General features: G+C 49.3%; 1 protein-coding gene across 7 annotated transcripts in view; it reads left to right on the forward strand.

Annotated features, from left to right (window-relative positions):
* pum1 (pumilio RNA-binding family member 1) overlaps window positions 1–25,404 on the forward strand; it is a 31,303-nt gene extending 5,899 nt beyond the window's left edge. Inside the window, exons 2-23 of one of the 7 annotated variants that reach the window (XM_030346504.1) lie at window positions 3,663–3,835; window positions 4,229–4,351; window positions 4,830–4,898; window positions 5,416–5,521; window positions 6,212–6,405; window positions 7,663–7,829; window positions 8,184–8,451; window positions 8,637–8,730; window positions 9,435–9,533; window positions 10,097–10,254; window positions 10,485–10,623; window positions 10,715–10,849; window positions 11,894–12,205; window positions 13,213–13,455; window positions 14,240–14,510; window positions 17,736–17,865; window positions 18,310–18,444; window positions 18,925–19,062; window positions 20,181–20,306; window positions 20,634–20,755; window positions 21,904–22,096; window positions 23,602–25,404. In XM_030346504.1, coding sequence (XP_030202364.1) covers window positions 3,674–3,835; window positions 4,229–4,351; window positions 4,830–4,898; window positions 5,416–5,521; window positions 6,212–6,405; window positions 7,663–7,829; window positions 8,184–8,451; window positions 8,637–8,730; window positions 9,435–9,533; window positions 10,097–10,254; window positions 10,485–10,623; window positions 10,715–10,849; window positions 11,894–12,205; window positions 13,213–13,455; window positions 14,240–14,510; window positions 17,736–17,865; window positions 18,310–18,444; window positions 18,925–19,062; window positions 20,181–20,306; window positions 20,634–20,755; window positions 21,904–22,096; window positions 23,602–23,733 — 3,516 coding nt within the window. In that variant the 5' untranslated portion in view covers window positions 3,663–3,673 and the 3' untranslated portion in view covers window positions 23,734–25,404. Of the gene's footprint in view, window positions 1–3,662; window positions 3,836–4,228; window positions 4,352–4,829; window positions 4,899–5,415; window positions 5,522–6,211; window positions 6,406–7,662; window positions 7,830–8,183; window positions 8,452–8,636; window positions 8,731–9,434; window positions 9,534–10,096; window positions 10,255–10,484; window positions 10,624–10,714; window positions 10,850–11,893; window positions 12,206–13,212; window positions 13,456–14,239; window positions 14,511–17,735; window positions 17,866–18,309; window positions 18,445–18,826; window positions 18,848–18,924; window positions 19,063–20,180; window positions 20,307–20,633; window positions 20,756–21,903; window positions 22,097–23,601 lie in introns of those variants that run through there. The other 6 variants (XM_030346507.1, XM_030346506.1, XM_030346508.1 and 3 more) reach the window with 6 other exon arrangements.
* The last annotated feature ends 117 nt before the right edge of the window (window positions 25,405–25,521 follow it).

Raw genomic sequence — 25,521 nt, forward strand, 5'->3', positions numbered from 1 at the left:
ACCTACCTTATGGTCAAATTGTTCCTGTGTTGGCTGGGTCCAGGTGATACTTTTTCACCCTAGATATAGGGGTCAAAGGATTCCCACAAAATAAAGTTAATTGGAGGGGGAATGGTTCTGAGGAAGAGGCAAGCAATACCATCAGGTTGTGCCTTATAATGTGAAGTATAATCGTTGAGTCAAATTCACTGTCAAACAATCATGGTTTAAAAATAACGATCACATTTACATTTTTATAAAGGGGATAACTGCTGACACTGTTATCCAAAGCGACTTACAACCATTCGTTCACACACTAATAGGTATATTGTACTACGGCTATTATATTATTCTACTTCTACTGCTGGCATTTATCATACTTCCACTACTACTACTACTACTACTACTACTAATCATGCTTATACTACACTGCTACTTGTCAAACTAATCCTTCATCATACTTCTCGGCCTAGGTTCAAGGTGCATCACTTTGGTTGAGCCATTTATTTAACTCTCGCTTTGGTCAATTATTTGATATTAATAAATGCTTTCTATTTATAGGTGTAACGATCCATCGATGTAGATCGATGCAGCTATTGATAGGTAAACGATCCAACTGTATCGATGCAACGCCCAAACTTATATGCATATCGCTGTATTATGCGCTTTTATTTTGACAATCTCGTTGCGCGGGTGTTTGTGAAACTATTTCTGCGCTATGCGCCATGTCATGTGGGGTGCACAATAACAGAAATTATTACGTCATTCCGATAAGTCCGATATCATGACGAATAGCCCTGATAAAATAGCCTATATAATTTCAGTGCCCCGCTCCCACTATGATAACGCTAAATGTATAGAAAATGTTTTTTTTTATTATTATTAAACCTTTCCTGCTGTCGGCTCTCAGACCGTAGTCGAGGAGCACAGGGGAGACGTTCCCTCCAGGGTCAATGTTCTCTCGGGGGTAACACCCTCACTTTGACCGGCAGTGGGTCTACTTATAGGTCGGAATGAAGCGGCCACCGATTGACATTCTGGGCACTGCATTCTTAGTTTCACTAACTTTACAGTACACGCTTGCACAGACACAACTGGACTCGTTCATTACTTCACTAAACTGACATACGCTTCCAGTCGCTCTCCTCGCTCGTCCACCCACACATACGCTACTCTCGTAACATTTATTATTGACAGTTAGCTGACAGTTAGTCCCGGGTCCTGGTCTTCCACCTCCTGTTTCTCAGTTAAACACAGAATTCAACTACATTTGTCCCAGTGTTTGTTAGAAAAATAAAAAAAATACACTCTCTTTCTCCGGTAACGCAATCGTTCGCGGCGCCATTCTTCTTCATCGTTTCTTCTATTTGTCTGTAACTCATGCTCCAATCTTTCATGGATCGATGCGGATGTTGTGGATTCAATAGAATAGAAGATGCATCGCTGCAGCAACATTTAAATGATCGGGATGAGTTTTGCCCATTCTGCCTCCCTTGCTGTCTGCAGTCAGACCAGAACACACCTGAGTGACGGGGGCCGTCCTTATCCCGCCTCTTGTGAACCTCGACCCTACGTCATATCCCGCCCCTTGCAAGCCCACCCGCCGTTGATTCTAATGATGTCTGAGCGACGCCGATGTCTGCATATCGGGCATCAAGTGGGAATAAAAACCCAAAGGTTTTTGTGTTTGTTCATAGTATTAAAGTCATGATCATATATGTGTGTGTTTTATCGGTATCGGCCTTTAGGAGCTGAAAGTTATCGGTATCGGTTAAAAAAATAAGTTATGTTACCTTCTTCAGAAATGGCCTTTTGTAGTTAAAATGTACTGTTAATTTTTATCACAGGGGGTTCTGTCGTGATTGGATTTAAACCGTACGGAGTGTTCCATCTCCATAGGGGTACTATTTGATTTTATAGATATTACACTATCTATTTATTCTATTATATTGGCCTATGGTATATTAGGCTAATGGTGACCTATATTTTCTTTCAAATTGAATGCAGTCGTTGACATGAGCGTCCTATTGTGAAGAGTTAATTAATCTGTAGAAGCGGTCAGTCATTTAGCGGAGGTGCTGGCCTCGCCTGAAGGACGGGGCATCCCAGCGATCTAAATATTAAATAACTCAGTCGCATCAACTTTTCAATACTCTTGCCAACATGGGAGCGGACTCAATATGCTTTATACAATGGCGTGTATTTGCATTTTCTAATAGGAAATCAAGCAGGAACAAAAACACAATTAAGTGTGTCCAACCATTGGCATCCAGCGTTGAAGATCCCAAATCATGCTTTTTTGGGGTTAAAAATTGCATTTGCGGGTACTACTAAAATAGAGTTACATCATATGCCTGTATGTTAAATACCCCTTATTATTCTCACACTGCCAAAACTTTCAGCATCTTTCATGTCTGATTTGTATCATGTCTCATTCAGGCCCCCCTCCCGCCCTGTCTGCTGGGATTGGTCAGCATTCCCACTCTTTTGCAATTGGTCGAACGCTTTGCGCGTGCGTCTGCAAATTCACACCCCCGAGAAGTAAACATTGCTGGTACCCAGGAGGCAGGACTTTTGCACTTCAGCCCCGCCCACTCATGGAAGTGAAGTTTGCATTAACAAGCTGTTTCACACACCTATTGAGGGGCGTTATCGGTGGGCGCGAATACTCCCCCTGGCTCGGACTTATAGATTTTTCTAGTTTAGGAGACGTAAGACATGTATACATAAGTCATAACAGTCTAAAGCAGAGGGAAAAGTAAAAAAAGCATGACATCACCCGTCTGCCACAAAACAACGGACTAAGCCAATACTGGGACCCACACGGTCACACATTTACCAATATGCTCCAATCACAAATCCTGGCTCATAAATCGATGAAGGACGCTTGAAAGACGCTTGATGACCCGTGCTGAGAGTCCGGCTGCCAACGCAGCCGTTGTTCCTAGTTTTTCAAAAGCGCTCACAAATGTCCTTCAGTTTGAACAATTCCAGCCCATGCAACTCTTACTCACCGGCAGCATATACTTATCATTCTTCCATTCATAAAGTCTAGGTTTCCAGAAAGCCTTGTTTTGCTTCACATTGTATTATGGTGACACGTCAGTACTATGACGGCAATCGTTTGGATATGTTATCGCTTTGGTGACGCCGTTTAGAGACATAATCATTTTCTAAATCACTCTCGCTCATCTTCCATTAAAGGTTGTTTCACATAAAGCAGAAGAGATTAGCGGGAGCAGCCTTGTCCCAGGAGGCTAGAGATACTTCTGTAGTTTGAGGTAACATGGGGATGTGTGAATAATGACACAGGAGTAGGTACAGGACTACTCTTATAATAACCTAAAAAAGTATCCCACAGGCTGGTTATTATCCTGTAACCGAGATCAATGAAACTGGCTACATGTTTATGGTTAGGTGGAGCCTACCTTAATTGAGATAGATTTAAAGAGGAATTACGTTAAATGGTGGAAAAGCATTTATTGGCTCAGGGACTGAACATAGGGCCTTGGGTTTTGTCCAATATTCATCTTATGCACATTAGTTTAAGTCACGTGATTGGCTACTATAATTGCCAGTTGCCGCCCGTCTCATTGAAAATGACTGCCTAGCAGGCACGCTGAGTGCCTGCTAAAAAGTGCCTTCTTTAATAGTGTGTTGTGTTGTGTTGTTTTTTTTGACAGGCTGTGGTGGAATGAGCAGTGTGTGTGTGTTGAAGAGGAAAGCAGTGCTCTGGCAGGATTCGTTCAGCCCCCACATAAGAACTACAACTCCCAGCATGCCTGTGGTGCTGAGCAGTGGAGGGCACGCCCCTCCAACAGGGCAAGTCCCTCAGGCCCCCCCTCCAAGCCAGCAGGTAACACAGAGCTCCACGACCTGTACCCATGTTGTACCTCCTTAGAACAAACTCATCTTCAGCCTTAAACCTGTACCATACCTGTGCCACACACAAGTATCTGAATTCACCCACCACTGTGAGAAAATCGTAAAAGACAAGCTCATCTAAAAACAATATAGCTATGCCTGTAGGTCCGTCTCAAACCACTAGAGGCTGCTAATGAGAAAACCTACTTGTATAGCAGCTTAATGAATGCTGAGGAACAATTAAATGTCAAACGTGCTGTAATCCTGCCCTGCATGTCGGTTGAGAACTTCCCACTTGACGTTATGTCGAATCCTGAGTGGCGTCCGGCTGGTGTTGCGCGACAGCGAGGGGTTCTGATGTAACGCGCGCGTGTTGTCTCCCCAGGGTGTGGCGGGTTCCGGGCGCTCCCAGGACGACGCCATGGTCGACTACTTCTTCCAGCGGCAGCATGGAGAACAGCCCGGGAAGCACCGCTGGCCCACCGGAGACAACATCCACGACAGCCAGGTGTGTGTGGGGGTGGGGGTGGCTGTGTGTGTGTGTTTCTGCTGTTTGCGTGTGTGTTGGTGGGTGGGCACTGGAGCTGCCAATGTAGTGACTAGACTAATACAGGAGGCTGGCTTTTGTTTTCATGGTCTGAAAGACAGCATTATGAGTGATCCGTTTTGTATTTTTGGAACTTTTGTTTCCTAGTTTTGTTAGAACATCTTAACAATGATGAAACCGTTTTCTGGTTTCATCATTCATCCATTTTCCTAGATAATATGATGCCCCATCTTATTTCACAATACCATCTGCCCACCTGGGGGCTGATGGACGTGTCTTAAACACAGACGCCTGTTGAGCATTGGTGTATATAAACAAGTCAGTCCTTCAAGAAGGCTTTCTTCACCGTCGAGGCACGCTGCATTTCTCTCACAAGGGAATCGATGTATCGTGAGGTGTTTGTACGGAGGATACTAACTGTGTTCCCCTCTGTGTGAAGGTGCGGTCGATGGACGAACTGAATCATGACTGCCAGGCTCTGGCTCTAGAGGGACGCACTATGGGAGAGGTAAGGGTTCAGGAGCCACTGCCAGAAGTCGTTTGTCGACGACATAAGGGCTGTGATGGAAATGAAGATGGCATGACGGTACTTTGCGACACAACAATTGTACCCGCTGAGATGGGAAACGTTTCAAGCTGTTTCAATTGGCACGTCACCCCTGGTATCGGCACCCGATTTATTGAGACCTGCTGCTAGATTGTGTCTTACTCCCTCAACCGTTGGCGCAAACTGAATTCCTTTGCTATTGAGCACTATTCATTTTAAACTAGACCTGAAGCCCTCTGCACGCGGCCTGCGGGCGTGCTTCCCCCTCCCTCCTTAACCTACTTACCAGCCAATATCGAATCATTCGTTTATTATTGTTTTTATGGGAATGTCATCATACCGCCCCAATTCCACCGTCTGGTTCCTCTTATCTGTCTAACCGCTTTCCTTTTTTTGTTCATCCTTGTGTTTCTCTCTCCTTTGTGTCCCACGGCGGTCCCTCCCTCCCCCTCTGGCGCCCCCTCCTGGCCGTCTGCAGCAGCTGCTGACGGGGAAGAAGTTCTGGGAGGCGGACGACTCTGGGAAGGACGGGCCCAAAGGGATCTTCCTGGACCAGTGGCGGGACAGCGCGTGGGGGGCCTCAGGTAGTTGCCGCTAGACCCTGGCTTCACCCCCAAAGAGCAAATGGGTGACCATATGTTGCCCGGCAACAGCAAGCGGACGCTCTTTAAGATACACACCATTGAGTGAAGACTCACCGATGGTGTACATCGGTCAACGTGTATTGTCCAGTGAACCCAGGAAACCGTCTCTTTTTTTCGAAACGTGGAAATTTGTCTTGTATGATCGTCGCCATGGAATGTGCCATTGTTTCGTGATTACTGAAATAAGTTAATACCAATAATGCCAACTTATAGAGAAGAAGGGCTAAACTCCTTTGTTTTGGCATTCTTTCAGAAACAAAGCTCGGCTGCTCCACAGCGCAGTTTGTGAATTTGAAAACGTCCTCTTTCTGTGATCATGCCGTTTATCTCCAAATGGCTGAATTAATAATATAATAATAATACATTTAATTTAGAGGCGCCTTTCAAGACACCCAAGGTCACCTTACAGAGCATATAGTCATCATAATTGACAAAAAAATAACAGAATTGGCATCCCTTTACTGTTATTTTTTTACCACCCATTAACACATAGACCTTTTTGTTCAACTTGACAACAGGAGAACATCTATGTGCGTCAGTCGTTGCTTTCAGACGGCCTTCCCATTTCCAACAGTGGGTTCGCTCAAGTGTCCTTATACCGAACTGAATCCACCGTATGCGAAATTCCAGATCACTCCATGTCCCAGCCAATCATGGTGACCCGCCGGCCCGGCCAGGGTTTCCATGGCGGCGGGGAGGTGGGGGTGGGCTCTGTGATGTCCCCGCGCTCGGAGAGTGGAGGCCTGGGCGTCAGCATGGTGGAGTACGTCCTCTCCTCCTCACCCGCTGACAAGCTGGAGTCCTGCCTCCGCAAAGGAGCCTATGTGAGTTACAGCTGCCTGCCTGTGCCTGACTCTCCCTCTCTCTCAGTCTCCCTGTGTCTCTCTCTGTCTCGCTCTCCCTGTGTCTCTCTCTGTCTCTCTCTCTTGTTCTCTATCTTGGTTTCCCTGTGTCTCTCTCTCTTGTTCTCTATCTCGCTTTCCCTGTGTCTCTCTCTCTTGTTCTCTATCTCGCTTTCCCTGTGTGTCTCTCTCTTGTTCTCTATCTCGGTTTCCCTGTGTCTCTTGTTCTCTATCTCGGTTTCCCTGTGACTCTCTCTCTTGTTCTCTATCTTGGTTTCCCTGTGTCTCTCTCTCTTGTTCTCTATCTTGGTTTCCCTGTGACTCTCTCTCTTGTTCTCTATCTTGGTTTCCCTGTGTCTCTCTCTCTTGTTCTCTATCTTGGTTTCCCTGTGTCTCTCTCTCTTGTTCTCTCGGTTTCCCTGTGTCACTCTCTCTTGTTCTCTATCTTGGTTTCCCTGTGTCTCTCTCTTGTTCTCTATCTTGGTTTCCCTGTGTCTCTCTCTCTTGTTCTCTATCTTGGTTTCCCTGTCTCTCTCCCTTGCTCTCCCTGTGTGTCTCTCTCTTGCTCTCTATCTCTTTCTCCCTTTGTCATTGCCTCTTGCTCTGGCGCACTTGCGCAGGCTCGCCTGTCACTCATTGTTTTTTCAGTCTGTCAATCTTTCCCCACTTCCGTCTCTTGCCTTTTGTCCACTTAATTACACATTATGATTGAATAGGGCTTCAACATTATTGCTATTCCACAGCCTATACAGATCCCAATCCAAATCTTCAAAGCACCGTTCGCAAGCACTGATTTGATCAATTAGTTTGACTAAGCGTGGACTTGGACTGTTGGTATAGTGTGATTATTGGCATAGACGGTCTTTCCCCATTAAGAGACGGACGTATTTCTTGGGACAATGAAGTTTGGCTGCTCTCCATACAGCGATTGTGGTCCAAAGAAGGAGAGATTGTTCAGTCAATTGCGCAATAATTTGAGACGCCATTGCTTACCTCAAACGTCTTTATGTGACATTGACATAAGAGATTGCGATGAAGTTTATCACTACATGTTTACTATTTTAATAAATTTGAGTATGTTTCTGGTTGCCAGCATATTGGCTCATATTTCAGGTTTTGCTTCTACATATAAGGCATTCTTACTCATGGAAAGCCTTCCTCTTTTGGCAAAACAAACCCTTGTTGTTTCGATATACGTGTCTGTTGCCTCACGGTTGTCTCTCCTCCACCCTGCCACAGAGGGATGGAGAGGTGGAGGAGGAGAAGAGGGAGAAGCCCAAGGCGGTGTTCGAGGCTGAGAAACTGAAAGAGTTGACGGAGGCCGAAGTGGACGTCATCCACGATGTCATCAACCCCAACGGCATGCCCGTGCAGAACGGCCTGGACGTGGACGTGAAGGAGTTCGGGTATGTCTCAGCCCAGGGGAGGTGCGTGTGGGGGTTGGGGTGTGTCTCAGCCCAGGGGAGGTGCGTGTGGGGGTTGGGGTGTGTCTCAGCCCAGGGGAGGTGCGTGTGAGGGTTGGGGTGTGTCTCAGACCTGCGTGTGAGGGTTGGGGTGTGTCTCAGCCCAGGGGAGGTGCGTTTGGGGTAAATACAAGTAAACCGATTGAACTGCTCAATGTTTAGTTTCTAGTTTGAAAGATTTTTCGAATTCTCGTTTTCTTCCTTCTGTTGAGGAAGCGTTTCATGCGCTGAGTGATGGCTGCTTGTTGTTCAGTTAACCTAGCGGTCACTCACTCTGTCCGGTGGTCCTCCCCTTAGCCGGCCCCAAGGCAACATGCCTCCCCCAGGCCCAGAGGGGGACCTCCTGGGCCCTGGAGGCGTGGGGCCAGAGGGCCTGGCCCCCATGGGGGGCGGGGGCCCCAAGCCTCCCGAGGACTTCTCCGGCGTGGAGCAGGGCGGCGTCGGCATGGACCCCATGGAGTCCGTTATGGAGCCGCTGCAGTTTGACTACAACTCCCAGATGCCCATGGACTCGGCCCCCACCGTGGGCCTGTTTGACTACGCCAACCAGCAGCAGGTAACGCTAGTAAGCTCTGTGGCACTTTGAAACCCATCAACGTCTCAATATTATCCGCTTCTGTAACGAGTGCGTCAACGCTCTCGATTGCTAACCTCCACTATTTTTTGTTGTGAGAAAAGTAAAATGAACATATTTTCTCAGAGTTGCAGATGCGTATGGCTATGTTATGCGGTGTGTGTGTGTGTGGTTAGCTGTTTCAGAGGAACAACGCCCTGGCTGTACAGCAGCTCACTGCCGCCCAGCAGCAGCAGTACGCCCTGGCGGCCGCGCAGCAGTCCCATATCGGTGAGGGGCTCTGAGGGAGGCTGGTCCCCGCTGTAGCGCGCTCTGCGTGGGATCCTGATCGCTCATTTTCTACAGGAGTGCAATTAACTGAATTCATCTGAGAGCACTTGAAGCACCATTTACTGCTCTCTAACTGACTTTAGTCCTCCGGTGTTGTTTCGTCTTGTGTGGAACCTCATTAGGGCTGGTTCTTAGTTTCAATATTTTACTGTCCCTGACATAGGCCATTTATGCTTTTTTAAATTTTTATGCTTAAAGAAGCGACTAGATGAAATAGCTCATGCGTGTTGCTGTCAACTGCTGTAACAATATCTCTCAACTCAGAAGATCTTTAAAAAATATATTTAGGTTCCTGGAAAAGCTCCAGGATTAGTTGCTATAAAACGGTGCCCTGAGTACCCTTATTTCATTTATTCAATAGCGGCTCCCAGGAATCCCATCCTGCTTCGGACAAACACGCTCTAATGGTCATGTTGTGCTGGTTAAAGAAACCTGCACGTTATTTTCTTCCAACTGAAATAACTATAAATAAATGAATGCTTCTTTCTTTCTTACTCAGGTTGTAGAGTATCAAATGTTTAGCATTAGACGCTGAGCGCTGATGCATGTCAGGCCCAGCCCAGTCGTAGTATCAGTAGGAACATGCCAGGCTTGTGTCGGCCCTTCGGCCCATGCTGACGCTCCCCGTCTGTGTGCTCCGTCAGGTCTGGCCCCGGCGTTCGTACCCAACCCTTACATCATCAGTGCCGGCCCCCCGGGCTCCGACCCCTACGCCGCGGGCCTGGCCGCTGCAGCGACACTGGGTAGGGCTGGAGCGCACCTCCGACACCCCACGCACCTAATGTAACGGAGCCGGTCCACTGAGGCGCTGCAACCCTGAACCCCCCTGTCCCCACACACATACTGCTGTACAGGGTGGAAGGTTATTAATAACACCCGACACACACTACCGTTCAATAGTCTGGGGTCACCCAGACTATTTCAGGTCTTCCATGAAAACTCACTCTTTTATTTAAGTTTTCAGCTTTTTTAACTAGATTGCACAAGGATTTTCTAATCAATTAGCCAAACAAGGCGATTAGCTAAACAATGTACCATTAGAACACAGATTCACTTAATGTTATCTTAATTTAAAAACAACTGTGCTTTTCTTTATAAACTAAGGGCATTTCTAAGTGTCTCCAAACATTTGAACGGTAGTGTTGCTACTGTTGTGAAATATGTAAGGTTCTCAATAACATGAGTGGCGTATATTTTATCAGGCGGTGTTTATAGCAGCCATTGTGTAGCCGTCGCGCTGGCTGAGCGGCGTGCTGACGCTGGACTGGACGCAGAGTACTCTAGCCCCCCGTCTCCCTGTGTACAGGCCCCGCCGTGATGCCTCCCCAGTACTACGGCGTGACCCCCTGGGGGGTCTACCCCGCCAGCCTGTTCCAACAGCAGGCCGCCGCCGCCGCCGCTGCCGCCGCCAACAACTCGGCCAATCAGCAAGCGGCAAACCAGAGCCAGCAGAACCAACAGCAGGTATGCCCCGCCTGCTCGGCCTTCCATTGGTCCAGCCGGGCTGCGCTGCCCGAGTGTCATTAGATGGAGTTTGGTTGTTCTTTGGTTCGGTTTCAAACGCCCGTTATATCTCTGTGAAGCTGTGTTTTCCATAGTGGGGTTTAGACGCTGGTAAGACGCTATCACCACCAGGATTTCAGCTGCCTCATGCGTGCTCATCACGTCCTCTGCTATTGCCCCCTCTCTCCAAGGTCATGCGGGGTGGCGGTAACCAGCGACCTTTGACCCCCGGTCAGGGACAGCAAGGCCAACAGAATGACCAGATGGTTGCCGCGGCAGCGGTCAACTCGGCCCTTGCCTTCGGTCAGGGTCTGGCAGCCGGCGTCCCTGGTGAGTCATGACCCCCCCCCTGTAAGACACGGTCGGCCATGTTGCAGCCATGTTGCGGCCCTCTCTGACGGTGCCCTCCTCCCTCCGCCAGGCTACCCGGTCCTGGCCCCGGCGGCCTACTACGACCAGACGGGGGCCCTGGTGGTCAACACTGGAGGGCGGAACGGCCCCGTGCGCCTCATGGCCCCCGCCTCGGTCATCATATCTCCCTCCGCCGCACAAGCAGGTACAACACCTGATGCTCTGTCTCTGTCTCAATCGGTCACTGTCTGTCTCTCCCTCTCTCTCTGTCGGCCTGTCTTTGTCTCTCTCTCGCTCTCTCTCGTCTGTCTGTCTCTCTCTCGGCCTGTCTGTGTCTCTCTCTCTCTCTGTCGGCCTGTCTTTGTCTCTCTCTCGCTCTCTCTCGTCTGTCTGTCTCTCTCTCGGCCTGTCTGTCTTTCTTTGTCTCTCTCTCGTCTGTCTGTCTCTCTCTCGGCCTGTCTGTCTGTCACTGTCTGTCTCTCTCTCTCTCGGTCTGTCTCTCTAGCACTGTTTGTCTTTCCCTCTCTCTCGGTCTGTCTCTGTCTCTCTCTCTCTCTGTCTCTGTCTTTCTCTTTGTCTTTGTCTCTCCTTCCGTGTCTCTCTGTCTCTGTCTCTCTCTCTGTCTCTGTCTCTCTCTTTGTCTTTGTCTCTCTGTCTGTCTCTCTCTCTGTCTGTCTGTCTCTCTCTCTGTCTCTCTCTCTGTCTTTGTGTCAAGGTACGTTTCAGATGTCGGTAAAATGAGGCGTGGGATAATACATTCAAGACTGTATTCTTATTTTTTTTTTATACATATGATATCAAATGCACTTAAGGAACAATTTAGTCTCCATTATTATGTCATTACTAATGGAAATCTGATTGCCAAGAAGATAGTCCAGGTAAATAATTAAACTGTCACTTCCCTTTACTATAGTGCAGCCTTTGAATCTAAGTGAAGATGACATTTAAGTAATTTATTTATATCTACGTGATGATTTTCATCTCATTATGTAAAGGATTAGCATCCCTGATCGTCTGTTATCAGTGTTTAAAAATGTCGACCAACTGACGTTAACTACCGTCTTAAAGTTTGGGTTGACTTAAAAATGTATTCAAATGTAATTTTTAAGGAAAAGCACAGTACATGTTTTTGGCACAGCTGGAATCTGTGTAATAAAAGTGAGTTTCATGGGAAACATGAAACCGTCTGAGCCCAGCCTTTTGAGCGGTAGCGTCTGTTACATTAATGTTGATGGCTGTCTCCGTCCAGTCGCAGCGGCCGCCGCCTCGGCCAACGGGGGCGGGGGTGGCCTCGGGGGCGGGGCCAACGGGCCCTTCCGCGGCATGCAGTCCCAGCAGCAGCAGCAGCAGGGGGGCCCCGGCGGCGCGCTGGGCGGCAGCTCCTTCTACGGCTCCTCCTCCCTCAGCTCCTCCTCCCAGAGCTCCTCCCTCTTCTCTCAGGGCTCCGGGCAGCCGGGCCCCGGCTCCGCCTCCCTGGGCTTCAACCAGCCCACCTCCTCCTCTCTGGGGGCCACACTGGGGGCCACACTGGGCGGCTTTGGGACCGCAGGTAGGGACTACCGTAAGTAGGGCGCGTTTGTTTACTTTTTTCTTCTTTTTCTTTTTTCACAAAACGGTGCGTACAGATGTAGGGCCTACCATATTGACAATAGGAAAAATAAGAAATTGAATGCTACTTCAATATGCATAAACAATAGAAAATGAAGCTTATAAATAACAAAAAAAATAAAGAAATGCCGAAATCGATATCAGAGCAGGATCTGTTATTTTTTGCCATATATTTGCCATATTGTAAACGGGAAATAACACAGCTCAGTCATAACGACCCTCTGCACCTAGTCAGGCATTCAGGTAACCTTTAACACAGTTCCTCTGTAGAGGAATTGTTCTGCACATCTCTATTTATTTATTTATTTTTTTATTTTTTTATTGATGTGCGTGCTGATGATCTGAAAAAGAATAAAAAATATATATAAAAAATGCTGTTGAATCTCCTGCTCAATAGCGACTCGAGCGTTACATTTATATCAATGGAAACGAATCAATCCGAGTGCTAGCCGCCTGAAAGTGTACCAACATTATTCAGGCAGAAGATGGACTGCAAACCGCATATCACTGTAGTGGACCAGGGCAGGACGGTAATATTAGGGGAGGCAGGCAGAACAGCAGTAACGGTTGACTGCTTCGCCGTCCGAGGTTTGAATATTAAACGTTTTTGTGGTCCGCTGCGACCGCATTTGGATCGCACCCTCACCCAAGGAGGAAACATGGGGTGAGAAGCTAATCATGTGGGATTTATAGAGGACATGCATTTCTAGAATAAGTACATCCCATGATTCACGAAATAATCGTATTAAATATATTTATATTTAATATATATAAAAAAATTGTATTGTATCGTAAAAAAAATATCGAAAATCGTACCTTGTGTATACCGTCATCTGATGTCGTGGAAGCCTGAAGAATTATGGGTATTAACCCCTCTACCCTCCATCAACTTCACTTTGAATTCAATGATTGCCAGGCTTCCCCAAAAAGGCCTTAACATTCGTTTTTGTCTCCCCCTAGTGGCGAACTCGAGCGGTGGCGGTGGCTCCAGGCGGGACTCCCTGACGGGCAGCAGTGACCTGTACAAGCGCACGCCCTCCAGCCTCACCCCTATTGGCCACGGAGGGTTCTACAACGGAACCCTGGGCTTCAGCTCCTCGCCCGGCCCAGTCGGCATGCCCCTCCCCAACCAGGGCCCCTCCCACTCCCTCACACCCCCGCCCTCCCTGTCCAATCACAGCTCCTCATCCAACCTGAACCTCGGTTAGTGTGTGTGTTTCTGTGTGCGTGCCAATCACAATGTTTGCTCCGTTCAGTCGTCTCCAACGCCTTGTTATTATTTACTTAGGAACGCATCAATGGCATTTAAATCACAGCCTCTTTTCAGCCTGTGTTGTGAAGGATGTGAAAGCCATTTACATGCTAATGTGACAAGCAGTTATTACGGCGCTGGCTGGGCCGCCTGCGCTCAGATTAATTCCCTCACCTGGCAGACCAGCTGAACGTCTTCAACGCCGCACGCATTCCTAAATCAAACGGCTGGCCGCGAACCAGCAGGCGAGTGGAGAGGTGTTGGCACCCATTGCTCAACTCCAAAGGTCTTTTCGAGAGAGAAGTCTGTAACTAAAACAAATGGAGTCATTTCGCCGTGTCGGCAGTAATCGCGTAGCGATGCTGCGAGTACAGTCGCTGCCGGACAAGGATTAATGCCAGCCAAACAATTTCCATTCTACTGCAGTTATTTCTCCAGTGTTGCGTCCATGTGGTGCTTGTTACGTGAGCTCTGTTTCAGTTCCCAGATGACTCACTCACACACTCACCCTCGAACTCACTCACTCACTCACTCACTCACCCTCTCACTCACTCACTCACTCACTCACTCACTCACTCACTCTCAATTTGGGCTGATTGGCCAAACAAAGGAAAGGTTATTTTAACGTAAACATTGTCTTGTTTTATAGCCAGACGTGTAAAATAAAGGCAATTTGTTTTTACTCGTCATCCAATGAACTGTGCCGTGACATCCTGTGTCCCCTCCCCTGTGCAGGAGGTCTGACCAATGGCAGCGGGCGGTTCATCTCCGCCGCACCGGGCGCCGAGGCCAAGTACCGCAGTGCCGCCAGCTCCGGCTCCTCCCTCTTCTCCCCCAGCAGTCAGCTGTTCCCGTCGTCACGGCTACGCTACGGCATGTCGGACGTGATGCCGTCGGGCCGCAGCCGCCTGCTGGAGGACTTCAGGAACAACCGCTACCCCAACCTGCAGCTGAGGGACATCGCCGGGCACATCATGGAGTTCAGCCAGGACCAGCACGGCAGCAGGTACACACACCACACACCTAACGCACACGTACGCACACACACACATCATGGAGTTCAGCCAGGACCAGCACGGCAGCAGGTACACACACCACACACCTAACGCACACGTACGCACACACACACATCATGGAGTTCAGCCAGGACCAGCACGGCAGCAGGTACACACACCACACACCTAACGCACACGTACGCACACACACACACATCATGGAGTTCAGCCAGGACCAGCACGGCAGCAGGTACACACACCACACACCTAACGCACACGTACGCACACACACACACATCATGGAGTTCAGCCAGGACCAGCAGGTCAGCAGGAACACACACTACACACCTAACGCATGCACACACAATCTGTACACATCTCATCTACACATGCACGCCCACACACGCCCTATACAAATATCCTACACACACGCACGCACACTGTACACATCTCATGCACACTATTCACGCATCTCATGTGCACACACATGAGATGTTCATTATTGAATTCAGCCCTCAACCACACATGCGCTATACACGTCTCATACATGCAAACACGCACTATTCACATGTCAAGCACACACATGCGTCATCATGGTACTACCTGGAGCAGAAGAATGCGTACACGCACATATTAACTTTCCACTAGTCGTGTAGCAGGTGTCTCACCCCAAATATTGTCTCCCTAAAGGCAGAATGTGGACATTAGGGTCCAAACCTCCAACTTTTTGAGTGGGGAGTCAAATGGCCCTGCCCGCCAGAGCACCGGGCCCCCCCCACACTCAGACAGTAAAAAGTAGGGACCTAATATTAAAGATGCATTCATCTCCTAGCGGTGGGCAGCAGGCATTGATCCAGGCATGTCGATACCAATGAAAACTCCACTCGCAAACAAAATTAATCTCCACCTTCGTCTGCCTCTGCTCGCTCTCTGAACCTGGATGGAGAAGAAATACAATCTATCCCCGGGCTGTCTGACTGCATAGCCTCGAAAACCAATTGCTGTTTTATTAACTCTCAAGCCCCATCCACGCACGCTAAAACCCCTTCTTGCTCCACCACTTAAAGGATGGTCTTGTAGTTTTTGCTGCTTTGGCGCACCACAGGTTGTCTGGAGGCTCGTCGATAGAGGGGATAGAATAACTATGTTGTTCCCCTTCAAGGCCACATTGAACCGTTCTGCACGTATCAATCTCCTTGTTCTCCCCTGTAACCCCCGCAGTCTTGCCCACCATCACTACTACCGTCCCTCCTAGCTATTCAAAGCACGCGCTGGCAGGCTCTTGTTTGTGTGAGGTTGTGGGGGTGGACTTGGTAGTTGGTTTGTGTGAGGTTTGCCCTCCTCTCAGGAGTTGTTTAGTCAGGGCTGGTTCCGCTGCTCACTTACAGCTGCTCACTTACAGCTGCTCACTTAAGTAAATCAACTCTCTTCAACTACCTCTTCAAATATCTCTCTGACATAACATCAAACGGTTATGAATATAAAACCAAAAGGACACTACGTTTCAGAAATCTCCAGTACTTCAGCCAGTAAACAATATAAGTACAGTCAACATTGAATATAAAAACACTGTTACAAGTTTCAGAAATCTCCAATAGATGGCCAATAACAAATTAAGTTATCGAAGTAGCTCTGCTTGTCCACAGGTACTTTGTTGTGTAAAAGTTCTTTCTGTCTAGAACGAGCGGCATATATATGCACACACAAAGAGTTCTTCAAATTCATTTTCAATTTTCTTTTGTTTTCAACCCTTTTCTTGAATGTCGATCATCTTTTGACTCTGCCTGTTGCGGGGAGCTTAATACTGGGTCACACGGCTCGGTGTCGGCTTCTCTATTCGTCGAGCACGTGTAGTGAGCGCATAGCAGGGTCAGAAGGACGTAAAATCGACCTATTATACCTATTATACCACCAGTGTGATGAGCAGTTACAAGCCGTTTTGAGATTCTGCCTCTTCTGACATCACAAGCGGGCGTGTCCACCTAGATGTATGACGGATAGATAAGGAACGTTTGCTGCAGTCACTTATGATGTCAGAAGAGGCAGAATCTCAAAACGGCTTGTAACGGCTAACCACACTCGCACCTGGTGGTATAATATGTTGCCTTTTTAAAGTAAAACAAAGTTAGGAAATATCTATTGATAGCCATTTCTCTCTCGTCCCCCAATATACACTGTCATATCTAACGGCCCTACTTTGCACCTTTTTAAGATCTAGCCATCCACTAAAGCAACATTTCTTAATTGACTGAATTGATTTGGCTGTAGTGGCACTTTCATATGTTCAGTTGTATTCATGAGGTTGGTGTGAACGAACGGAAAAAACCCAGCAATGAAGGACGGGCGTGCCTCGTCTGTTCACTCGCGATTCCCCCAAACAAAAAGGAACAATGGCTAATATACTCATGCATTAGTGGACGTCATCAAGACTTCACCTATGCTGTCAAAACACAGGGCCCCATTGTACTGAAGAGCTCAACGTTGGCCCCGGCGGAGATGTTGTCCTCACACTTGTTAGCGAGAGGCAACAAGCGATACTGCCGTTAACAGTCGAAGCCCTGTTGGGATTTCAATGCGTCCTTTGTTTTTGAGAAGAAACGCTTCACCGCAAGCTAAAAACGTAGCATGACCGCCATTAACTCGAACCATACGCAGCTGCTGCTGCGGCGGCGGCGGCCTGCTCCTCTGGGCTCCTTTCCATTAGCCGGCCTGCTGGGTTGGCCACGGCGTCATGGTTTGCGCGGGACATGCCGTATGCCATCTGGATTATGTGTTGGTCTATGAAGAGCTGCATCTTTTTCATTACTTGCGTCATGTGAGGAGACGCCCGCTCAATGACTCCCTTTGTGTCCCCTTCTAATTTCAGCACGACACTCGTTTCCTTTCCCCCTAAAGCCCTAATCACATGCCGTCCCTTCTTTACCACCCCGCTCCCGTGTGCCCAGCGAGGCACGCAGGCGGCCCGGCGCACTGCGCTCGGTGTTTCACCGCCCGTGGTGGTCGACCACAGGGTTCAGTGGCACTCAGGGGAATAAACACTGGCAGACTGTGAGAGAGGAAGGCGCTGGTTCACCCTGTGTGTGTGTACTACTCACAGCGATGGGAGACTGCTGGCTCAGCCTACCCGTCGGTGCATTCCTATGGGGAGGCTGCTCAAATTAGGGCCCTTTTCTTTTTTTAAGTTGATCCCAGTCATCAAGTCAAATATGTGCTATTCCTTTTCGTTGGACTCCCAGGTTCATCCAGTTGAAGCTGGAGCGAGCCAGCTCCGCCGAGCGCCAGCTGGTCTTCAGCGAGATCCTGCAGGCCGCCTACCAGCTCATGGTGGATGTGTTCGGGAACTACGTCATCCAGAAGTTCTTTGAGGTATGTCGCGGGGGACGTGGTCCCGTGGGTCCGTGTGATGTCAGGGCACAAACCCCTAAAAGGACGGCTACAACATAAACTACTAAGTCAAAATGTTTGGGGAATATGCATGACCTCACGAGTGTCGGATGACCACACAAGGCTCTCTGAATAGCATCTCGGGATGCGTTTTGGCACTTGTACCGCTGTCTCCTTCCTCCATGGACGCCCATGTTTGGATATCCCTCACGGGAGCAATCCATGTGTCAACACGACGGCGTTACCGTCTAGCCTAATGGGTGCCATGGAAATGTAGCCATAGTAATGACATAAGAATCCTTTTATAGCATGTGGGATCCTTAACGAGGCACCATCGAGACGCATCTATCTCTAGGATCCCCCAGTCTCTTGAGTTGTACCTACATCACGTCATTGGTGTGTGTCTGTCTGTGTTCCCTGGTGCAGTTTGGCAGCCTGGACCAGAAGCTGGCCCTGGCGGAGAGGATCCGCGGCCACGTGCTGTCCCTGGCCCTGCAGATGTACGGCTGCCGGGTCATCCAGAAGGCTCTGGAGTTCATCCCCTCGGAGCAGCAGGTCATCGTGAGTCCTCTCCCGGCACACCTTCATCACCGCGCCCGTTGTTCCAATCAGCCCCGGCTTGTTAAAGGCGGGGGGGGGGGGGCTGATTTAATTCTGGGTTAGCGGCGGGTGGAGGAGCGTCTCCTCCGGCAGGCGTGGCCCCCCCGCCGGCGGCCTATCTGCAGCCCTGAATGACGCTGATGGGGCCGCCGTTTACGCGGCCTGATGTGCGGCCGCAGGTGCTGGCACTGCTCGGAATGGGTCCCGGGTGGGAGGGTCTTGGGGAGTCGAGAGGAAAGGTTAATGCCAGGTTGTGTCTGTGTGGGCGGGGGGTCCGGGTGGCTGTGTTGGCAAGAAGTCTCCTCGGAGTCAACGTGCTGCATGAATCGTGGTTTTCTTTTAGTTCTAGGTCTGGGATCCCCACTGAGGCGTGCTCCTGGGTCGTATCTGACCTCTGTACTCTCTGTCCCCCCCTGGTCTCTCCCCTCCGGCGCTGGGCAGAGCGAGATGGTGCGGGAGCTGGACGGCCACGTGCTCAAGTGTGTGAAGGACCAGAACGGGAACCACGTGGTGCAGAAGTGCATCGAGTGTGTGCAGCCGCACGCCCTGCACTTCATCATCGACGCCTTCAAGGCCCAGGTGAGGGCCCGTCTCGCAAACCGCCTCTCTAAATATCAGTCGTCCGCCCCCGACTCAAAGAGACCACACGATGGCTATATATAGATATTATTGTTAGTGGTACCATTTGATGGTGTAGCAGACATTGTTCTGTTTCAAATGTCTCTGATGGAAATCAATGTCTTGAGTCAACGCTCTGCCAAGGATGTGAAGGCAGTCACTTTGTCAATGGCGTTCAGGTTCTGTGTGAACACGGTTGCCCGCGTGGGAATGTACAGGCTACTCAGGCGCCTGTAACAGGCTGCTGCTAGTTATATTCAAAGCGGCACTTTTCCCAACACCTGGCTCCGGCAGTAAAACATCTGTCGCTGTCGAGGGAGGACGGGGTAGACGCGTTGCTGTGACAACCAGAATCCTCAGCCCCCCCTGTGGCAGCCGCCATCTTGGCAGCGCGCTCGCTAAATGTCACATTAGCACAACGTGTGAGGGAGGCTGGGAAGCTACGCGCAGGCTGCTCAAAGTGTTAATCAGAGCAGCCTGTCAGTTAGGCTTTTTTTTATTTTCTCCAGCGCTACTCCACTGTGCCGGCGCACACGCCGTCTCGGTTTTTTTATCATTCATTTTTTCTGTTTTCCAAGTTGTATGTATTATCTTAAATCCCACTCTCTCCTCTCCCTCCAGAGCTGCGTGCGTTCCCAGCCTGCAGCTCTGGTTTTGTTTGTGAAGCTCAAAGCTCAAACAGGAGGAGTTCTCCCTCACCTGCCCTGCGGCGCTTTGCTAGCCGGCTGTGACGAGCTATGAGTCAGAAAGAAAGAGTATTACTCTCCTCCTCCTGGAGGCCCTGAGTGTATTCCAGTGAGCGGGCCCCTCTAATGTCTCCATGGAGGACCACCACACTTCTCTAAGTGCTGCAACACGGGCCTCCGTATTTAGCAGCAACGGTGGCGACGGCAAAGGAGTTGTTACGTGGTTGAGTCCCATGACCCCACCCCCTTCATCGACTGACTGTGTGTGTGTGTGTGTGTGTGTGTGTGTGTGTGTGTGTGTGTGTGTGTGTGTGTGTGTGTGTGTGTGTGTGTGTGTGTGTGTGTGTGTGTGTGTGTGTGTGTGTGTGTGTGTGTGTGTGTGTGTGGTCGCAGGTGTTTGCCCTCTCCACCCATCCGTACGGGTGCCGTGTGATTCAGCGCATTCTAGAACACTGCCTTCCGGAACAGACTCTGCCCATTCTGGAGGAGCTCCATCAGCACACAGAGCAGCTGGTGCAGGTACCACACACACACACACACACACACACACACACACACACACACACACACACACACACACACACACACACACACACACACACACACACACACACACACACACACACACACACACACACCCCTTTCTCTTATCCCCTCTCCCAGCTGGCTCACATTCTGACAAACGACTGAGGACATAAACAGAGTCCCTCCCTGTCCCTCGCCCAAAAACCCTTTTTAACCTGTTTTTATCATTTGTTTTCTCCATGCTTGAAGTATCAAGGCCACCGGCTGGTGTCCCGAGGCGTTGTCGCTGACTGTGTGTGTGTGTGTGTGTGCCTTCTCCAGGACCAGTATGGTAACTACGTGATCCAACACGTGCTGGAGCACGGCCGGGCCGAGGACAAGAGCAAGATTGTAGCAGAGATCAGAGGCAACGTGCTGGGCCTCAGCCAGCACAAATTTGCGAGGTAAGAAAATAAACCGGCAGAAGAAACATCAAAAAGCAAAACCACTCTCACTCTAAGGGCGGTGAGATACCGGGAGACAAACCAATTGCTATACTTTTGTTCTTGCGATGAATATGTGGGGGCGACAGTAGCTCAGAAGGTAGAGCAGGTTGACTGGTAACCGGAAGGTTGCTAGTTCGATACCCGGCCCGGTGTGTGGAGGTGTCCCTGAGCGAGACGCCTCACCCTGACTGCTCCTGACGAGCTGGCTGTCGCCCCGCGTGGTTGACTCGTTGCTGTCGGTGTGTGACCGAATGGTTGTAAGTCTCTTTGGATGAAAACGTCTGCTGAATGTAAATATGATGCAATATTCAAAGTCTGTAAGAGGTGAAGAGCGTGGGCTGCTATTCAGGCAACAGTTGCTGGCAACTCACTTGCGTTTTTTTAATCAAGGAGTGGGACAGTTGATGAAGATGATGAAACCCTATATGGGGCCAGAAGCCGGGAGCTACACTCCCGAGTCTGATTTATTCTTATTATTATTATTATTATTACTGACCGCGTGGCGTTCCATAGCCTCTTGACCGGCTCCTCCAACCGTGTGGGGGGGAAGAGAAAATCGATTCATACTGTATCTTCAGGTCGTATCTTCACGCTGTCTCTCCACGCTGTATCTTCACGCTGTATCTTCACGCTGTCTCTTCAAGCTGTATCTTCACGCTGTCTCTCCACGCTGTATCTCCACGCTGTATCTCCACGCTGTCTCTTCACACTGTATCTTCACGCTGTATCTTCACGCTGTATCTTCACGCTATATCTTCACGCTGTATCTTCACGCTGTCTCTTCACGCTGTCTCTTCACGCTGTCTCTTCACGCTGTCTCTTCACGCTGTCTCTTCACGCTGTCTCTTCACGCTGTCTCTTCACGCTGTCTCTCCCTGCCTGGACCGGAGCCGGCACAGAACGGAGAACAGAATCTTAGTTGAATCAACGGATCGTTTCTCCTTTTCCATTCCAACTAGAGCACGTCACGTAGGGTTACTGTGTTGACAACAGAGGTTTATTGACCAGAGGCAGAGCGCCTCCTCGACGCTCTACCTGCCGCTCTCTCTCACTCACCCACTAACCCCGCAACACTTTGTTTATTTTTTGCTCGCCCCCGTCCGCAGCAACGTGGTGGAGAAGTGTGTGACCCACGCGTCGCGGGCGGAGCGGGCGGTGCTGATCGACGAGGTGTGCATCCTGACGGAGGGTCCCCACAGTGCCTTATACACCATGATGAAGGACCAGTACGCCAACTACGTGGTGCAGAAGATGATCGACGTGGCCGAGCCCACCCAGCGCAAGATTGTCATGCACAAGGTGGGCCGCACATGGGGTCTCCGTTTAAAGGGTGGGGTCTCTGCTGCGAAGGGAGGAGTAACTGTTGTACAAGGGTGAGATTTGTTGCCAAGGGGCTGAGATTTATTTCATAAAGGGGGTGGGGTTCAGCTGTAAAGGGGTTAGAAATCCGTAAAATAACAGCGGTATCTCTCGAAGGGGGTGTGGTTCCTGTTATAAGGGGGTGTGGTTCCTGTCATAAAGGGGGGAGGGTCCTGTCATAAAGGGGGGAGGGTCCGGTCATAAAGGGGTGGGGGTCCTGTCATAAAGGGGGTGGGGGTCCTGTCATAAAGGGGGTGTGGGTTCCTGTCATAAAGGGGGTGTGGGTTCCTGTCATAAAGGGGGTGTGGGTTCCTGTCATAAAGGGGGTGTGGGTTCCTGTCATAAAGGGGGTGTGGTTCCTGTCATAAAGGGGGTGTGGTTCCTGTCATAAAGGGGGTGTGGTTCCTGTCATAAAGGGGGTGTGGTTCCTGTCATAAAGGGGGTGTGGTTCCTGTCATAAAGGGGGTGTGGTTCCTGTCATAAAGGGGGTGTGGTTCCTGTCATAATGGGGGTGTGGTTCCTGTCGTAGGGGGGGTGGTTCCTGTCGTAGGGGGGGTGGTTCCTGTTGTAGGGGGGGTGGTTCCTGTCGTAGGGGGGGTGGTTCCTGTCATGTAGGGGGGGTGGTTCCTGTCGTGTAGGGGGGGTGGTTCCTGTCGTAAAGGGGGGGTGGTTCCTGTCGTAAAGGGGGGGTGGTTCCTGTCGTAAAGGGGGGGGGGGGGGTTCCTGTCGTAAAGGGGGGGGGGGGGTTCCTGTCAGAAAGGGTTGGAGGTCCCAATGAAGGGACAGAGACTACTGCTGTAAATGCACTATGCATCATGCCTTAGAGTAGAACCGTAACAGTAGGGGACTCACTCTCAAGGGTAAACACATGCTATTGTCTGTTAACTGGTAGCTGCTGAGCACCACTTCTTGACCAGAAGGTCTGGTCAAGAAGTGACCAGACCTCAGCCTGGGTGGTTGGTTTGGTAGGTCAAGTGTCATGTACTGCCAGTAGTGTGGGATTTAAGTAGTGGGATGATTTATGCGTTGATTGTATAAATGAATGAGGTCCCGGGGCAGAGTTTCCACCTGAGTAGTGGCGGCTGACTCCTGGAGATGTGATCAAGCGGTAGAATAAACCGTGTGTAAGGAGATCCTCATGCATATTTAAGGAAGATTTCTTCTTTTTTTACGGTAACGGTTTTAATGGAAAAATAAATCATTACTTTACATTTTAATTAAAATTTTAAAAAAGACTAGGGAAGGTAGAGACAAGTTACGCCTGAAAATACACGTAATGGAATCACTATGATGGAACGGTGTTCATGTCTTGTGTGGACGGTGTCTGCCCTCGTTATGAGGCGTCTATGGCAGTGGGTTTGGGAGACTGACAGGACAGTTTGACACGGAGGCGGGCTCCCCCCTGTCGGACGTGTCCTCCACTAACCCAGTGTGCCGCTCCGCAGATCCGCCCCCACATCTCCACCCTGCGGAAGTACACGTACGGCAAACACATCCTGGCCAAGCTGGAGAAGTACTACATGAAGAACGGGGTGGACCTGGGACCCCTGTGTGGGCCCCCCAACGGCATCATGTAAACTCTGACCCCCCCACCCGACCCTCCATCCTGCTCCTTAAGTCCTTGATGCTATGTAAATCCCCCTCCCCCTCCCTCCCTCCCCCCGTTATTTCTCCCCTCTGCTCCTCATTCCCCCTCAGCCCTCCACCCCCCCCCTTCACTTCAGACAGCCTTAGAGTGATGACCCACGGGGTCCTCGGTGACCCCCGCCACCCCCAGGTCATTAGGATTGAGCTTCAGGGGGTGGGGCGGGTAAGTCTGCACCCCCCCCCCCCGACCCCACGCCACCCGCCCCTCTTTTCGGTTGTTTCCTGTGTTTGTGGTTATGTATAAACTAGAACATCACTTCACCTTTTTGCTACTGCTGTAAACATGGTCACACACACGAAGCCTCCCTCTCTCCGTCTCCTCACCTCACTCAGTTACCCCAGCTAGAGACCACTATGAGATGGATGAGTATTTAATTTGTCACAGTCCTAGATCACACACACACACACACACACACACACACACACACACACACACACACACACACACACACACACACACACACACACACACACACACACACACACACACACACACACACACACACACACACACACCCCCCGTGGGCTAACCAGCAGAGAGCTCATTTAGCATGGGAGATTTGTTTTCTGGTCTTGCTTCTATAAATATAACGTGTATACTTGGTGTAGACCTTTGCATATATATATAAATATATATATAAAACTTTGTAGTTTTTCTGGTTTTTGATGTTGAATCTGTATCTATAATGTATCTTAGTAGTGACCACATACTTCTGACTGTATAATTGTACATTTGTAAACCCTTGTAATGTAAAAGTGCTTTACCACCCCTTTTTGGTATCAGAAGAAAAATAATTAAAAACGAATCACTCTGAAGAAAAAAAAATTAGTTAAAAAAAAACAGCCCTGTGCATTTCAGTGTATATTCTCACCTCCTTGGTTGTGATATATAAGTTGTTGTATATTGTAAATTGTAATATCAAATTTTTTTGTTTTGAAAAGCCCTTTCTATACAGCATAGTACGTGTACAAAGATTCGCCACGCTTGGTTTTATCCTCTATCTTGTCCCTGCTTAAATTAAGAAACGTCGATCTCCCGATCAAAGGTCCCCGATAACATTTAGGTTCACTATTATTTTATGTTTACGTTTATATCTATTTTTTTTTTTGTTTTACTTTTTATAGGAATCTCCCCCTCCCCCCCTGGTTCTGCTGTAAAGCGCACACGTCTGTCTGGGTGTACGGGGGGCGGCTCGGAGACATTCACTTTTCATAATTAACTTAAACCCGACCGCCCCCCGTCTCGCTCTGCCACAGAGGTGACCCCCCCCTATGGATTGTACAGTGGAGATCCTGGCTCGTTATGATTTGATTTAGATTTCTCTGTGGGTCTTTGTTTGGCATCTCTCTAGTGCTGTCCGTGCTGTATCATACTGTCCACGTGTTTATGGAGGCTCCGCCAGGGAGCGGTGTACATTGGGGACGCAGCCTTGTGTATATTTACTACGAGCACACCTGTAACCATATGTGTATAGTTAACAGAACCTGTGTATGCTTATTGCCTGGGCAACTATTTTTTGTAACAACTGTTGTAGATTGTCTCTAAACAATTGTGTGATCTTTATTTTGAAACAAAACAACAAAAAAAACTTTCAAAATTTCCCCGTTGTTTCGAGTGTGATTATTTATTTTATCCTGGTCACCTTGATTTAAATGCATGTGGATTTCCCAAATGCATTTTTTGTATATACATTTTATCTGTTGGGAAGGGGCGGTAT

The sequence above is a fragment of the Gadus morhua genome, chromosome 22 (assembly GCF_902167405.1).
Source record: "Gadus morhua chromosome 22, gadMor3.0, whole genome shotgun sequence".
Taxonomy (NCBI): domain Eukaryota; kingdom Metazoa; phylum Chordata; class Actinopteri; order Gadiformes; family Gadidae; genus Gadus; species Gadus morhua.